This window comes from Zonotrichia albicollis, chromosome 11 (genome assembly GCF_047830755.1).
Source record: "Zonotrichia albicollis isolate bZonAlb1 chromosome 11, bZonAlb1.hap1, whole genome shotgun sequence".
NCBI lineage: Eukaryota > Metazoa > Chordata > Aves > Passeriformes > Passerellidae > Zonotrichia > Zonotrichia albicollis.
In genome coordinates this window covers 13466887-13484982 of record NC_133829.1, presented here as the reverse complement: position 1 = coordinate 13484982, position 18096 = coordinate 13466887, and the positions used below count along the sequence as shown (strand labels likewise).

Below are 18096 nucleotides of genomic sequence, written 5' to 3'. Positions count from 1 at the left end.
TAACATCTTACTGTTACTATTTACAGCATTGTATTACAGAATTATACTTACACAAGTAAATACCCTATAGCATTTTGCTTATTATGCTCATTTACGTGCATTTGTTTTGTCTTTCCTTTCAATCTGCCTGCCATTGCTCTGTCTTCCAGGGCATTCAGTGCCTTCTAGTGCCTACATTTGTAGTGTTTTACGTTCAGCTACTCATCTCCTCAATCTATGAAGGAACAACACTTTTCTCTTAATAACCACATCATTCCAAGACTTCTTAACCACACTCATATCACCTTCTTATTCATTACCTTTGAATCCACTGAATATTTTATTATACTTTCTCAAATTTCATAATGTTTAAACTCCTTATTAAGAATATCTAAACCTTATCAGCAACATTAAGCTAAAGAGATTAGGGAAAAGGAGCTGGAAATGGGTTGTGAATTTCTGGAAAAAGCTAAGAATAAAGAAAAAGAAGCTCATCTAGAAGAATGAAAACAGCTGTACAGACGTTCCCACAATACAAGGTCCTCTGTGACTGACTGAAGATGAGCTTCTGCATTCTGATGTTGTCATTGTGCCACAGTACACATGCAGTAACTACTCATTAGTCCAGCAGGGGACACAAACCAAATAAAACAAGTTATCAAATCCTAAAGGAAAGATTCACTGAAAAAAATCTGTTTCTGACCACAAAAATAGATCATACATTGCAGAATATAATCCATAGTGTTCAATACTACTGACTCTTTAATAGTTCTCATACATTTTAATACTGAAGCTTAAAGGATTAGTCAATTAGCTTAAGAAGTTCAGAGTTTACAGCAGAAATGAGAGAAGCAATAAAAAGACAGGACAGTTTCACAGCTAAGGTACCCAAAACCAACCCTAGAGAATCTGGAGTCTGTTGTTATTTCTGCCAAAGACCTCCTGAGGCAAATCACTCAGCCAAATTTTTCCAGAGCATCAATAACCACATGCTCCTTAACTTCCCTGGTGTTGGAGACACTGGGGTTTGGTCTCCACTGATTTGAGTGCACAGTTGCAACTGAAGTGAGCAACAATTGTACCCTGAATATATGAGGGAATTTATGATGACGAACAATGTTACCCTAGGTAACTATAGTTTGGACGTGCACAACTAAAGGATCCTCTCAACACCAACCTCTCTATCTCTCATGTTCCTGTATTTAATACAGAGAATAACATTACTTAGAAGATGGCAGGAAAAGGAATGTTGAGAAAAGGAATTTAAAAAATCTGTGAAAAAAATGTCTGTAATTCTTTCTCCAGAAGATGTTTTTCATAGTATGTACAAGTTCCACTTAACTCCAGGCAGATGAGAACAAAGTGAGCACACATATATTTACATACACATGTAAATACATATATTTACATACATATATATGTGTGTGTATTGTTTCATTTGGCATGTACACCTGATCTATAAAGTTTTACCCAGCACAGTGCTTATCTGAGCCACACAGTCACAGCTGCTGGAGTTTATATGCATGTGGCATTTGGTTTTCAGCTCTAGGCCTATGGAACATTAGGGAACATCAGCAGTAAAATACATTTCCCTCACCTTTCATCCTGCTCCTTTCAGGCATTTTGCCCAACAAGAAATTAATCTAATAAAGCTTGGGTTTGTGTCCTTTTATGTAGTTATATATGTGTCCAGAAGTATTTTTAAACATATTAAATTTAGTCATTTTAACTTACAAGTTAAAATAAAACAATAAATATTGTTCCAACTCCTTTGTTGCAGAAACCTCAGTAAAGCAAATATATTTATACAGTATTCTACTCTGAACTTTGTTGCAAGCAATGAACAGATAGTATAAAAGGCATCAAAATCTTTCCCACCACTCATTATTGTGTAAACCCAAAGAAACTGGACAGAACACCCATCAAGGTCCTTGAGAGGCAAATGAAATGTTCAGTTTCAATCTGAAAACAGAAAAATACTTTTGAGTAGGAATGCAGAAAATATTCTGCGGCTCCACACCTTTTTTTTTTACCACACCCTCAACATTGGCAAAGACATGAGAGAGGTTGTGTAACTGATCATTAAAAAATAGTTTTGGCTGACTTCAGTGCTGTAGCTGGTGAAACTCCCCTTTGGCAGTGACTACATACTATGGGATCCTTAGAGTCCTTTTACAAAATAAAGGAAGACCTAAAGTGTGTGGTTTTTAAGTATCTCATTTGCCATGTATTAGAATCATTACATTTTGGCTACATCCAATGTTGATCAGGCAAAAGTCAGCAGATTCTTCTAAAAACCTTTATATTTCTCTTCAGAATCCAGTTCAGCTGAATATCGGGAATTGCATGTCCAGTTCTGGGCTCCCCAATCCAGGAAGGACATTGAGGGGCTGGAGCAGGTTTAGGCTTGACTTCAGAAAGAATTTCTTCTCAGCCCCCGTGATCAGACACCGGACCAGGCTGCCCAGGGAGTGAAGCCACTGTCCCTGAAGGTGTTTAAGGAAAGACTGGATGTGGCACTTGGTGCCATGGTCCTGCTGACACTGTGGTGTTCAGCCATAGGGTGGATTCAATCTCAGAGGCCTTTTCCAACCTAATTGATTCTGTTATTCTGTGAAAATTGTTTCAAACAATTAACTGTTTGTTCGTTAACAGCCACACTTGAAGAATAAATCTCTATTCAAAATGAGTTGGGGCACAAACTGGAGCTTTTCAATGGACATAACAGATTTTCAAATATTTTTTTTCATATTCATAATTGTGCAATCTAAGTAAATGATAGGATAATGGTGCAAAACCTTCTGAAAAAGGGAGATGGTGTTGCTGCTCCCTTCATTCTATTCCTGGTGTAGAACAGTTCAGGTATCAAGATACTGGCTGTTGAAATCAGCTCTGAAGACTCAGGGGCCACTTTTTTAGGCTGATGCTGGACTAGTTTAACTTAACTTAATATGTTAAGTTTGATGTGGCTTCAGGGATTCATATCTACCCAGCTCCCTCAGATGATCCAGAGGGGGTAGCAGTCATGGAGATATCAAATACCTATTGTCTTTTCCTCTTCTTTTTTTATGTAAACAAAACAGTTGAAATAAAACTAGACACTGATTTCCTTAGGTAACATGCAGGTGATTTCCAAAGAAAGGAAAAAATCTCAAACCTTTCTGCACCCAAAGACTGACACAAAGGGTAAAAAAGACAAACACAGGGACAACTCTTTAATTGTAATCATTATTAGCTCTTCTGTAAAGGGAGTTTCTGAAATCAGTATTATGCAGCTACAGTCATCTAGTTTTCAAAGTTCATGAATGCAAATAACAGGTCTTTATTTCTGCTTGTAGTTCTGGCATTTTTACCCACTGTTTACCTTTAGGCAATTCTTCTAACCCAAGACACTATTTCTTAAAGCAGTGGAAGCCTTAGGATGAATACCAGAGTAACCACAGGACAGCATGGATAATTAAATCTCGTATTTCTACAAAAGGCGTACCAAAATTCCTTACAAATGGAGTGTTAGGCTACTAACTCACCCAAGCCATCCTACCTACTCCCCAAAAAAGGTAACAACCAAACCAACAAAACTTCTAAAAAGAAGTCTCAATGGCTTCACTTACACTTTTTTCTACCTGACACTGATTATAATAATTCTTCCCATAATCTCAAACTGAGGCCTAGCCAACTTTAACACATGGCTATGCCTTTGGAAGTTAACTATTACCTATTAAAAGGGTCAGTGACTTTTTCCCCTCTCTTCACAAGGTACACTGCAACCAGCTTAAATTCTCTGCTGTACTTCAAGAGATTATTCAGTAAGCAAGTGCACAAATTAACAAGCAAGTCAGACTGGTCTCTCATTTCATTTCAGCTAGAGCCACTCTATAACTTCTTAAAAATTCACTGGTGACAGCTTAGAGAAAAGGTTTGTTTTCTTAAAAGGTCATTTTCACTGCTTGAAATGGTACCATGTCTTAAATATTACTTCCAAAACTATTTAGGTTTTCATTTATGAGATATAATGAGAGATTTAAATACCTACATTTGAAGGCTGAGAATGCAGCCCTCTTTCACACAGAGCGTATGAAACAAAATTTTCCAACTTAGGCATGACCTAACGTTTACATAAGTTATAAAACCCAGGGCCAGGAAAGCATTAACCTCTTAACCAGTACCTGCATCAATGCCATGTTATCCCCCTGGCTATGTAGCATGACATACTCAGATTGGCTTATAGTAACAGTCTTTTGAAGGTCAGAAGTTGTTGGATAGACTGGAGTAAAATATTAACTAACTCTGTGCTCACGTTGTTCCCTCTGTTTGACAGAGTCAAATACTTCCCATACATACACAAACAAACTTACACTGTCACGAGAAAAATCACCTGAACACATACACTGCCTTCTGCTAACAGGGATTAGAGATTCTCCTGATGGCATTAAAGAAATAACTGGCTGTACAAGCTCTTGCAAAGCTTCAGAAACAAAGAACATGGAAAATCACACAAACATCCCCCTCCCTTCCCAACCAGACTTACTGAAGTAGTCCTAGCAGACGAAGGGCCACAATAGTTAATGACTATTTCAGATACACAGGATTAATTTTTTATTATCCTATAGATGTGGTCCAATCCAACTCAAACAGAACTGTGCAGGACAATTTTGCTGAGAGGCTTTCTTGACTCTACATACAGTATAAAACCCCCTAGCTGTAGTTTCATGGAACTGCCTGCACCCAAACCCACACAGGTATCCACCAAATAAATGGAGGAGTAAACTGCAAGGAAATGAAGGACTGGAGGAGGTGGAACTTAAAGACACAGTCACCAACTTAGGTATTCAGAGTGCTTTAGAGGCACATTTTATATTACTGTTGACAATGCTAGTATTCTATAATTTGTTTGGTACTTCATTAAATGGGTCCTGAAAACATGCATGATGCTATTACCAACTTCCTTTCCACACACAGAACAGACACACTGGGGAAAACAAATCAAATCTGTCTTCCAAACTTTTCCTATACAGTTCTAAAATAGGTGTTTCCAATAACAATACCTGTTTAAGGAGTGTCTGCAGCTTTCCTTCCACCATCACACATCTGTGTACCCTCCCTCTCTTTCCCCCATCCGATCTGTGTTTGCAGCACACTGAAAATCAATCAGAATCTTACCAGGCTTTTAGAGGGCTGGTAAAAGAGGGCAGAAAATGAAAGAGGGAGAGAAGTTAGGTCATGAAAGATGAAACATTGACTTGGGTCACTGATTGCACCATCTGACTCTGTACACAGTTTAGACCTGTTACCAACCAGCTTCTAGAATTGAAACAAAAAAGTGTTATTTCAGCATGACAAAAGCTGCCTCAGGCAGGCAGAGGAAATAAAACATCCACCACTGGTGTTTCAAATCCTAGATTACCTTCTCTAAATCTTTTTCAATTGTTGTGTATCTTGCTTGAGGTGAACATACCAGCCTCAGACACAGCACTCAGGATGCAGATTCACATGAGTTATGGATGTATGGATAAGAGCACATAATGATGTTTCCATGCCCAAGTCATTCTTATTGTATCATTTGTTTCTTTCACTGCTATCAAGACCATGGGCTTTTAGCATGACTCATTATAGCCCCAAGATTTCACCTCAGCTTGAAACAAGGCATAGGGTTTTTTTCAGATATATATATAATTTTACAGTTACATACATTAAATCATTTAAAGCACCAAAGTGGTTTTGCAATGTTTCACACTTATACCTTCACTTGTCCCTGAGTAACTCAGCTAACCACTGTTCACTGCACAGTATTATTCCAAAACAGGTTCTCAGAATATACTAATTCAGTTATGTTTCATTTTACATTTCAGCTAATTCCAAACCATTTCTATAAAAAAAGACATACAGAGCATACAGAGTATATCTCATTTGGAATGCTGAAGCCAGTTTCTAAGTTTCTGCTCTACATGGGAGATTTTTATTAGTTTCGAGGAAGACACATCATATTACCAAGTTAAGTAGAAAAAGATTCAATAGTTACTTTTCATTTCAAAGTTCTTTACACTTTGTGCTAGATTCATCTAAATTAACAAGATGAGAAAAACCCAAACCCAAAGGTACTTCTCATGTATAATACCAGAGATTTATATTTTTTTCTTATTTTAAAGGAGGACCATTTTAGTTCATAACATGTCCAGAAGGCAACCACTGTCTTTTGCTGTTCCTACATTTGCTCTGGTAAAATTCCTTCTTCTCTTTAATTATAACATAATCATATGTAACACACACATGTGTTAATGGTAACGTGATCACCAGCTTCACTGCATTCTTAAATACCTTGATAAATTAATCAGCTCTGAACTGAGTGTCTGTATTGTCACTCTGAGAACAAGGTCAGAGATACGACATGCCAAATAAATCAGTCAAGGTCAAGTTCAGATAAGCCTCTTCCTAACGTGATGATTACAGCTTTTTCTGAACAACATCATTTGTTCGGCTAGCTTCCCTAAATACAGATGCAAATTTGAAGTGCTGTGCAGGTTGCAACTGCCCTCCTGAGCTGATACAATTTCAGTGGAATTAGAGCAGCATTAGCTGCAATGTGCTAGAACCTTTTACCTGCAGCATTACATTCCAAAAGCTATTTCCTAATTTTACTGAAACAGTGGCACTTCATCTACAGTAACAGAGCACTCATGGTTAAAACAGCACAATCCTGGCCTGTTGTGTTGTAGAGTCAGATAAAATAACAGAAATTTTTCTCTGACATTAAAACTGGAGTAGAATTCATATTAATCTCTGTTCTAGCACTTGCAGTTATGGAGAAATCTATTCTTAATCAGAAAGACATTAATTTTTAAATTTATTATTAAATTAAAGGTAATTATTATCCCATAGAGGTATGTCATGGAAGAACAAAACTTTTCCTGTTGTTAAATGGAAATAGTCTGGTCTGTCTCAACAAACAAGCAATGAAGTCAAGAATAGTGACAGCCATTTCAAGCCCACCACAGGCAAAAGACTTAACAGAAAAATAAGTTTAAAAGGTAAACTGTAGCAAAGAAAAATAATATCTTAAATATTTGTGACTTTATTTCAAATTCTCTATTAAAAAAAAGAAACCATAAAATGACAACAATAAAAACCTAACAAAAAAACCCAAACTAGCACCATGTTAGTGAGCATGAGAACAGAATCATGATGACAAACAACTCTGCTCTTCTATCAGATAACCTCGAGTATGTTTCTAACATGATTTGCAAACAGATCTGTGTGGCATTCACACACTAAATGCACTGCACATTACTTGCCAACCTATCTGACACCTCCAGCAGATGAAAATTCTGTTGATTTAACACTGGCATAAAAACAACTTCCTTTCCCCATGCTGAACTTCCTTAACAGCCCATACATCACAGAACACCTTTATTCACTGCACCAATCTGGATGATTTAGAAGCTACACAAGAACAAACACTCTTGTACATAGAGGTCCTGATACAACCTGATCTATCAAACATCCATATCCACGTTTTTTGTATGATAAACCACTATTCCAGCATTTACACTCCTGGTTTGCTGATAAAATACAACAGAATGGCCCTTCCCACTAATCTTTGATGTAGGTTTCTTGTGATCTGCCATCAGGGAAGAATTTTTCCAGCTTGCAGTAATCTATTAAAACAAAAATTAACAGGCCAAGTAGCTTCAATTGTTTATGTCTCCTGGGTATTTCAGATTAATTAGTGACCAAATAATGAACAATATATATAAGATCACAGCAGATCAGTCAGGAAACTTCCTGCAGAGAATGGTTATACTCTCCTGATAATTGAAACATCAAACTCGACAACAAATCTCAGCCAGCAGGCTTAAAGATAAATATAAAGATAATGCTGTGATTCAAGAAATCATTGAGTACAAACACCAGCAAAATTTTAAAAAATCCCTCAAAAATGAAAGAAAACACCTCCTTCCAATTAAACATGCTAAAAGTTTTACTTCAAATAAAAGCAAAAAATTCAACTCAAATGGGAAGAGAACTGGTACTTAGACCAACATTATACAAGTAAATTTCACTTTTGTACATCTTATTAAATTTACCATTAGATAGACTATGTCATGCCAGTAAATAAATGCTATTTATAAATATCTCTAAGCCACAGCAACCCAGTCATAGAGCCATTTCCCAGACTGTGTTATTGTTATGCCAAACAGACTCCTCTTTCATTTCTTGTCAGTCGTAATTACAGCTCCATAATTGAAATACAGTAAATTACCATGCACTAACTTTGAAAAGATGGTTCATTGAGGTTGAGCTGTCACTACGATTACTGTCTAATAAAAAATGATAATTTAAATGTTCTACTTTTCTCTCAAAGAAAAAAACTAATTCAGTTCATGCAGCTCAGACAAGTCAAATATCTTCATGATGATGTAAAACAAAGAGAAACAACACATTTAAGCAAAGCTGAACAACCTCAAGTACAAATCCTAGGCTGCATAAACAAACTAGCATTTATAAAATTTTCTAACTTCTGAAGAAGATTGCACATTTAAAACAAACCTTTAAGAGGATAAAATCTTCTGTCAGAATTCAATCATACAATACCTATCCAGCATCTTCCACATGAGCTCCTACTTTGCTCATAGAGCATATAAAGCTTAGAAACTTCTTTCCAGCTTCAAGCTTAATTTCCCCTCAGCTCTGTGTAACAACCAGCAGGATAACTACAACCCACCTAAGACCAGTGTAGGTAACAGACACAAATAAGCATGGATATCTCTAGGCACAAAACTGGGCCTACAGTTCTGACATATTGGTGAAGCCCGGTTCACCTGCAAAAATATTCTCAAACATTTGAGAAATAAAATGAGGGAATACAGAAAAGACACAAAAAGCTGTAAAAAGAATGCTCAAAACTTTAAGAGAATTGTCCTCATACCAAAAAAATCTTTCAATATGTTCCTACCTGCCGTCTCTATAAAGAAAATTTCACAAAGGCCATCTTTTGGAAAACAATAATAAATACGCACATCTGAAACTGTTCCTATTCTCCCCCTCACAAAGACTTCCTGCAGATGCTGGAAGAGGCAATTCCTTCAGTTCTGTTTTCTTCCTGTCTGATTTGAAACACCCAAATCCCTGCTGTTTTCTTGTGCTCACATTCCTTTGACTATTCAGTAAACAAGCATAAGTTCAATAAATGAAAAGGACACAAAATGAAACACAAAACCCTGTACTGATAATTGAGAATTTGAATGGGCAAGGTGGAACAATGCAGCCAGGGAACAGGATATGACACAAGAAGCTGAATGTAGGAACAGTGGGCTGCAAAGAACTGCAGAGAACTGCTAGAAATTCTCTCAACAGTATGACTGGTAAAGCACACTGGAGCCCTTCAAGGGCACCCTCAAGGTTTTGGTGACTCTCTTTAACCCAAGCAAATGGTTCTCTGCACTATACTCCCATCTGTTCTCCCTCAAAGTCTGCAATTAAGCAAATGCAGTAAGTGCTTGAAGAAAGGACCACAACTTCAGCTGGGACAAACAAGCAAAACATGAGATGTGCATGAAATAAAACTTAGTATCAGTAGCCAAGAACCTCCTGGCCTAAATAAATCTTTGCCTACTTTGCTAAGAAAATAAGAGTATCTGAAAGCATCTGGTTTACAGCATCTGAGAGAGGCAGAACCTTCCCCTGTAGAGGTGACTGCTAGCACTTACGTACCTCTGCTGCTTTCTGCAGGCTCTGCCGTAGATCCAGCAATTCTTTATCGTGCTGCTCTTTAAGTTTGTCCATCTCTGTGTCATGGCTGGATACCTCTTCTTTAAGTGCTCCCTTCAAAGCTGTGAGCTCCCTCTCTCTCTTTCTCAAAATCTCTTCTTGTTGATCTTTTGCTATCAATACTTCTTGCAGATCCTGCTTCATTTGCATCAGCTCCTAAAGCCCAAAATTAAACACAGCTGTGTGTCAAATAGCCCCTGTGGATGTTCTGTTTATGTCTCACAGAAAGAAAGCACTTAAGCTCCCCAAGGACAACTTTGTTCCATATGACTAATATATTTCTTACAGCTTTTATAGTAAGCTAAAAATCTGTTCAACTCTAATATTATTAGAAGTATAACACACAGCTGATATTTTATATAATAGGTCAACATATTTGATGCTGCAAAAAACTATCAAAATATTTTAATGGTGTATGTTATACCATCTGCAAATAATGTAGGAGTCACTCCTACGTTGTGCTTTCACTAGCAATGAGACAGATAAGAACAAAGATAAAGCATTTTCCCCCAGCTGCAAGAGAAACAAACTCAGTGATAATTCTTTGCTTTCTTTTCTGCTGGAAAGAATAAATAAAGTTGCTTCTTCAAGTGCTGAAGACAAAACAAGTGCTTCCCAATCAAGCCCATGTCTTCACACCCTTCCTCCTCCCACCAGGGCAACCCTAAAAGTCATTTCCTCACTTGAAATCTCTGGGAAGGAACTGGAGAGTCAGTGAATCTGAAGACTGAAGATGCATACAAAAACACAGAATAACAGAAACAATCAGAAATGTAGCACTTCAAGAATTCTCTGATTTGGTATTTCTCCAGCTGTGAATAATTGTACTTTCAAAGAGAATGCAGGCTTCCCCTGCACTGAAGGAGGATCAGGACATCTAAACCACTCCTGACACACGTCACCCACTCTGCCATTAAAAGCCTACAATGGAAGGGATCCTACATCACCCCAGGCAGCATCTTCCTCTGTTTAATTATCAGTACTAACTGAAACTTTTTAACATTTTCTTTAAATCTCTGGAGCTAAGTTTCTCATTTCTTACTCCATCTCCACACAACATGGAAAAATTGATCACTATCACCTTTACAGCAACATTCTGTAAGATGTGGTTTTGACTCTTTCCTCACTTCTCCATTCAGATTGAAGTCCTTCAAAGATAATGTTTTTCCAGTACTATCATCATCATCATTTGTGATATTCCCCTACTTGTGTTCAACTTTCAATTACAGTGCCTGAGATTTATGACACTCATTTAAGAGTAATCAAATCTCACCCATACAAAACAAGGTAGTTACTCTACTCAGCAGATCTTGCCTGCAAACATCTTTAATATTTCTGCACTGATACTCTTACACATCCTTATCAACAAATTTAATAAGCTGTGTTCTGTATTTCATCATCAGTATATTAGTATAACCAGGGCTACAGCCAATTCCTCTTTCATCCCAAGGTGACAGAAACTCTGTAACTCTTCTGCTCCTCTCCAGGCTCGTCCCTTCTCCCCCTGGTCCCAGCAATAGCAAGTAAATAATTTAGAGACTGCTTTCTTGAGTTCTTTTAATTTTTTAGCTGAATCTCATGTGGCTTTGATAACATATACATCTTCTTTAAACTGACCTTCCCTGCTCTTACCCCAGCTCCTAATTGCTAAAACTGAGATTATCATCTGGTAATAGTGGATAGCTCACCTGTCTGTCAGCCATTCAGACATCTGATCTCCTGCTCCATAAAACAATGGTATTTACACTCTGTATTCCTTTTAGGGTTAATGTTAGGTTAACCCTAACATGCTTTCTTGGGACCCTAATAATGCTACATTGATTTGGATTAATAGCAGAGGAAAAGCAAAGGCATGTATTTCTGTACCTTAATCTCCACTTTTCATGCAATTTTTCTGATCCCCCTTCTGATGGTTCCTAACTTACCTCAATCAGAATCTCTTTCTCCCCTTCATCGGTGTGTTTGGCACTATCCAGTTCATCATGCATCTCAGAGAGCTGGTCTTGAAGGTCTCTGATCTCAGTCTGGTGTTTTTCCTGCTCCATCTTCACTTGAAAAAGCCTCATCAGTAAAAATCAGACAGGAGTTTTTTAATTTGTAGAAATACTAGTTTGTTCATTCAAGTACTAAAAAAACCACACATTCCCGTCTTACCCAGAAGAGAATGGGATAAAATGAGGGAGAAAAAATAAATGTCAGAGGGGTAAAAATGAGAAATCTTCTCACTAGGTATTTAAGTGGGGAGTTGTACTTTATTTCAGACCTGGCACTCTAGTCATTGAACTGTTTCCACACTTCAAAGACTTCAACTATATATTTTGACCATGAAATATTAAAAGCAACTTGCACTGAGAGGAAGATTGCTGAATTTATAATCTTTCTCTTCCTTCCAGATATTCTAAAGACACGACTCTTTTAAATGGTATAAACATTTCCTACAGGAACAAATGTCACTTGTCTGGTTCCATCAACATATTCTAGAGACACAGGTCTTTTTAATCTAAAAGGTTTATGAAAAGGTAAAATTTCAATGATAACTTTGCTAGAATTAACTCACTCTTCCAGGTTTTGCCTGAGTTCCTTCTCATTTTCTTCCAGCTGCTTTTTTAAGGCTTCCTTTTCACATAGACTTTGATCAAGCTGCAACTGAAGATCTTTCAGACTTGCTCGTGTAGCATCTCTCTCTTCTTTGGAATTTTGCTGATTCTGAATTTTGTACACCAAAAGTTAGGCAAAATAATAGACAGCAGCTACATGATTAATACAGTTTGTCTCTCAGTCTGTGTCTGTCTCACTGCAATCCACAGATTAACATTTACCTCAGCAGATACTGAACAAGTGCATTGTGCATGTGCTTAACACTTCTATTCTCTGCTCCAAACTCCTTCTCAAACACTAAGAACAGATTTGTTACAAAGGGTAACAATGTTATGACCAACCACCCCTTAAATAAAAGTCTTCTGAAAAAGCACAGGTATATCTGGATTAAGAAGAATATGAAGCAAAAGGGAATCAGCTGGAGGATCAGTTGTCACTTATTTTAAAAAGCACATTTAAAATATTCAGAAGCTTTATAACAATAAAGTGCTGTACCCTAATTTCCAGTTCCAGTTTTTTCTCCAACTCTTCCACTTTCCTTTCAAGTTCTGCTTTTTGTTCCACCAATACTTTTACTTCAGCTGAAGAATCCGAAACCTACAATTAAATAGAGACATTTATTCCCACAAAGCCAAGATGTTCTTTGAGAACAATTTCTTTTCTGTAATCTAAAGCAAAGCTACAAGCAAGACTAACAAAGCGTGGCATCAACTGCCTGAGCTCACCAGGGATTTTTCACATGGGTCAGGCCCAGCTAAGATTTTCAAAGGAACCATGATTTGGTTTTCATAAAACTTCTTGGAAATTGCTCAAGGCATGTTGACAACAAAACACAAAATATACAAACGTAAAGAAAAATTCAAATTAGGCAACATATGACTCAAATCATGTGTACTTTGGGCCAATTTTACTGAGATATCACTAATTATGAAAAATGGACATCAAAGGAAAGCATGCTTATATGTTGAGACAGGTTTTCAAATACATTTTTTAGGTAATTTTCTAGGATGTATTTTGCAAATAAATAATGCTGTCATTAATAACAAAAGCTACATGAGTCTCTCATGCTATGTCTGTCTCACTGCAATCAAAAGATTAACATTTATCTCTGCAAATAAAGTTTATCTTTACCCAAGAAATTTTATGTGAGTGTGGCTAACATTTTTCTTCATTGCTCCAAACTCCTTCTCAAATAGTAAGAGATTTCTTCAAAAGGTTGACTGTGCTGTGAGCAACTACACTTAAAATCTTCTGAAGAAGCACATGTATATCTAGATTACCAAGAATATGAAGAAAAAAAATGTTCATTTTTACTAATTATACCCCAGGATAAAATAATAGACAATAATCATTTAATCCTTCTCATCCCATCAAAATTAAGCTCTGTTCCTGAGGGACCACATGAATAGCCTAGTAAAAGTCACTAAGGGGATTCAGATTCTTAAGGCCCTGTCTGAATATTGCACTACTTTGAAACAGGCCAAAGCAAATTAAAAATTCTTTACCTGTGTCTTTCCAGCAGCTCTTGACTTTAAAGTCTGAATTTTCTCAAAAACCAAGTTTACTTTCCTCTTTGTTGCATCGTCATTATCAGGACTTCTAAAACAGACAGAACAAATAAGCAATGATATGATCAAAGTTACCATGTGGTTAACATCAAACCAAATTCAGACTGTCCAATCTAATAAAAATCTCCACAAAAACCCCAAAATACTACAAACAAATCAGAAATTATCTTAACTATGATTTGCTAAATCTTCAAAGAGAGGAGTTAAAAATTTGTATTCCAAATGTTTTCTAAAAAGCCAACCAAACAAAAAAGAGTACTGAACTCTTGAAGTGCAAATCTCTTTTGTAGGATTGTGACTGGGGAAAGATAGATATTCAGCATGTTTATTACTCAGACATATTGAAATAAGAAGTAGCTCTAGGTTTTAGAAGTCCTGACTACTGCAACATAAAATAACACTGGAACAGGTCCCAGAACTTGCTATATCAGGAATTAAAAGAAATTTAAATGCATTGTGTATTTTGAATCAATTTAACCTTCCTTTACATTTCAATAAGTTATCAGTAGAAAATACCAAGAGTTACAGATGCACAAAGTATTAAAAGCACAGAGGGTTTCTGCCAAACCTTAGGAAATAACACTTCATTGTTGTTGTTTAAAAACCCAAAGGCTTAAAGTTCCATGAGGCCCTATTTGAATTCTCTAACAACCTCTACATTATTCAAAGTTTAATTCCAGATGTATTTAAAAGACAAACCATATTGTGATTCACAAGTTTCAAGTGCATTTAATCATATCCTATACAACACCTTATGTAAGTCCTGGTAGCCTGGGTATTTTGACATCAGATAATGCCTTAGAGGACACAGCTGGGATACAGAATTGTGAAAGAGAAGTTTCATTTAATTATAGGTTTCACTTTACTGTTTCACATTTCAAATGTAATAGAAGACAAATATTGAGAAAATGCAGTTCCTTATCCAAAATTTACATATGGATACTGACCCTTCCTTAAGGTAATTGTAAAGAATCTGCTTAGCAGTCTCTTCATTTGTCTGCTGTGCAAGATCTTGCTGGCCCTTTAGGAGATCAGGAGTTGCCTAAAAGAAAAAATAAAATGTCAAAAGATAAATATCCTGTGAGAGTTGTAAATACAAACAGTATAATTAGAATTCCCCATTTTATCCTATTAATGAAAACTTCTATGTGCTATGGACCTGAAGTTCTGAAAGATCCACTGGAGTTTTGCCTTACTGCAACAAGAAACCATACTCCACACCAAAAGAAAAAACAAACTGATTTTGCATACATCTTTTCACATTCTACTTTTGTGCATGTATGCTTAAGAATCTTGATATCTGTTTGGCCTCACCAGTTCCTTTACTCATACAAAAATCAGTTGTTTTACAAATCAGGTTTTCTATACTTACAACAACAACAAAAAATTATATTTACATTTCTCCAGAACAATCCCATTTGGAATTATTGTATGATGGGAGTTTGTTCTAATAAAGACCAGAAAAATACACAATTAACAACAGGGCAGCTTTCATGTGCAAAGTGCAAAGGACAGCTTAAAGAATGAACTCAAAATTACCTGTATATTAGGGACGGATGAACATGTTTTTACAGAAATCTTCTTGGCTCCTGATTCAGGTGTAATTCCAACTCGGTTTGGCAACAACAAAGTAGAAGTTACTGTTTTAACTTCCTCCCTCTTACTGTGTCCTGGGAGTGTAGCTGATCTACCCATCAAGCTTTCTGTATCTGCTCCATTCTGTTTATGGTGTTGCAAAGAGCTGAAACTGCTGCTCTGGGTGTCTTTAGTGGGCATTTGCAGTTTTCCAACACTTCGAGCAGAAATCTTTGTCTCTTTGGAAGGTGACTTTTGATCTCTGGATAACTGCTTGTGAAGGCAAACTTTAGATGGTCTCAGCAAGTGCTCAGTTGACTTACCCAAGCTCTTACTGAATTCACCTAAATAAGCTGAATTTACATCAGCTCCTAATGACAAGGCACTATCAACGCTTCTTGATCTTTTACGGTCATCTGGATGAATTCTGTTCCTTTTCCCTGACCTGCCTCTTCTGTGAGCATCAACTTTCTTATCAAACTTCTCAATTAGCTGATCTACTCCTGGAAGTGAGCCAGTGTCAATATCACGACCAGTGCCCGGCAAGAATGGAATGTATCTCCTGTTTTCATGGCGGTTCACGTTGTCCGCGTAGATGGCGTACTCTTGGTCATCCAGCAGAAACCTGTACAAGGAATTGGCAGAGGTGGGAGTGGCTGATGAGGACGAGGATCTTCGGGAGTCACTCAGCAGCGGCCCAGAGGAATCCTGCCTGCGGAAGGGAAGAACATCTGGTCTGGGCTTCTTTGTCTCGGGGTACGCAGTGGGACTAACACAGGGGGACCCTCCTGCAGGTGAGAGTGTCTCTGAAACACACACCTCACTGGGGCTGATCGTGCTGCTGGGACAATCCTGCAGCTGCTTATTTGCATCTTCTACTGACCTGCTCAGATGTATTTTTTTTGAATTTGCTTTCGTTGACTCAGCAAGGTACGTATTTGTTTTCTGTAGGGACACTACTTTAGATGAGGAAATCCAAGGCTTTGCTTCAGTTTTTTCATCTGCAAAAGACTTAGATTTACTGCATAGAGAAGACTGGTAATTTTCCATGTTCAAGTTATTTTTTTCAGGATCATATGGCTGCAAAAGTTCAGGATGTCTTTGAAAATTCAACAAATTTGAGGATTTTATAGTTTCATCTTTAAAATCTGGCATTCCACTATCCTTTTCATGGACATTGGTTATCTGCAGTTTTTTAGGCATAGAGGGTTGCACGTGCTGTGTTCCAGCAAACTTTGTATGGTCACTGGTTTTGTCGTCCAACTTCAAAGCAGCATTGGAGTCCACGGCTGGCTTGTGCACAGTCTGAGGAATGACCTGCTGTTCTTTTCCAGGAGGAGGAGGATTTTCTGGCAAACATCCTTCTGTATTGTTCAGTACTATGTAAGGATGTCCATCGATTCCTTGGACTCTAATGCTGACACCATAAGATCCCGTCCTAGAATTTAGTGCATTTTTAGTTTTCTGAGTCTCTTCACTTGCAAGTTCAAGAGTGACTTCATAATCCTGCTGCATGTGCTTAAAACCAGTAAAATATGGCTCCATGTCTATCAGAGGATTATATCTGAACAGGAGAAAAATTACAAAATTCTTATTGTTTTAAGCAAGTTAGATTATTTCATTAATTATTTTGTTCTACCATTCAATGTGACAATGAAGACTAATGGCAATAATGCAGGGAAATCAATATCCAAGCTCTGTCAAGCCCAAAGCGAATACACTGTGGTACAAAGACAAATGTCAGACTGACACATTCTGATCAATGTAATGTCATTTTACGAATGTTACCTTCACAGAGCTTGTGCTCATTGCTTTGGAATCAAATTATTTTAAATATAAAAAGTCTGGTACAATTTTGTTGAGCCAAAGCACAACTTCTGGGTATTTCCACTACCCAGAAGTGGAAATTATTTGTCATCTCAGAGTTTAAAAACACAATTTTCATAAAACAGAAGCAATGACTCTGGTAAAGTTTTAAATATGTGAACGACTGTCATTCTATTATGAAACCAGTTCCTATCTCCTATCCTGAAGTCATTACAACATCACATACAAATTAATCAGGATGTAAGAAGACTGTACCTTTCACAAACCATTTTAAAGCCAGCATTTAGTACCAGCCATTTAACATTTAAACATCAGCCCAGGAGAGCAAAACACAACCAAGCAGTTTAAGGTTTTATGAGTTTCAGGTAACTAAAGCACTGCAAGGAAGGTCAACATCCTCATTCCTTTGAGTTGTCTTTTTTACATACTTGGGTTTCAACACTTGTTTCTAATGACATCTTAAAAGAAACTTTTTCATTTACTATCTCGTTGTCATCCCTAAGAATAACCTTTCCTACATCTCCCAAATGCAAGCTTGTTCAAAAAACTCCAGTTGCTATTTTAAAACAAGATACTTGCTGAGCAACAAAAATGGAAAAACACTGCTCGTATTTCCAAGGCTGACAGTGCCTTTTTCAGATCCAACAGGAATGCTAACTCCAGCCTATATGTGCCAAAACTGTTTCAATCTAGAATACAACAAATTCACCCTACCTGTGTTTTTAATGTTAAATGCCATTCTTTCTTTTTCTAACAGCTGGGTTTGCAGGCAGATTTACTCTAG

General features: G+C 37.1%; 1 protein-coding gene across 4 annotated transcripts in view; it reads right to left on the bottom strand.

Annotated features, from left to right (window-relative positions):
- CGNL1 (cingulin like 1) overlaps positions 1–18096 on the bottom strand; it is a 59002-nt gene that overhangs the window by 27165 nt on the left and 13741 nt on the right. For all 4 annotated transcript variants that reach the window (XM_074549418.1, XM_074549417.1, XM_074549416.1 and 1 more), the window contains exons 2-8: positions 15450–17049; positions 14858–14952; positions 13848–13941; positions 12838–12939; positions 12302–12450; positions 11670–11805; positions 9688–9900 (exon numbers count right to left, since the gene is read on the bottom strand). In XM_074549418.1, coding sequence (XP_074405519.1) covers positions 9688–9900; positions 11670–11805; positions 12302–12450; positions 12838–12939; positions 13848–13941; positions 14858–14952; positions 15450–17030 — 2370 coding nt within the window. In that variant the 5' untranslated portion in view covers positions 17031–17049. The remainder of the gene's footprint in view (positions 1–9687; positions 9901–11669; positions 11806–12301; positions 12451–12837; positions 12940–13847; positions 13942–14857; positions 14953–15449; positions 17050–18096) is intronic.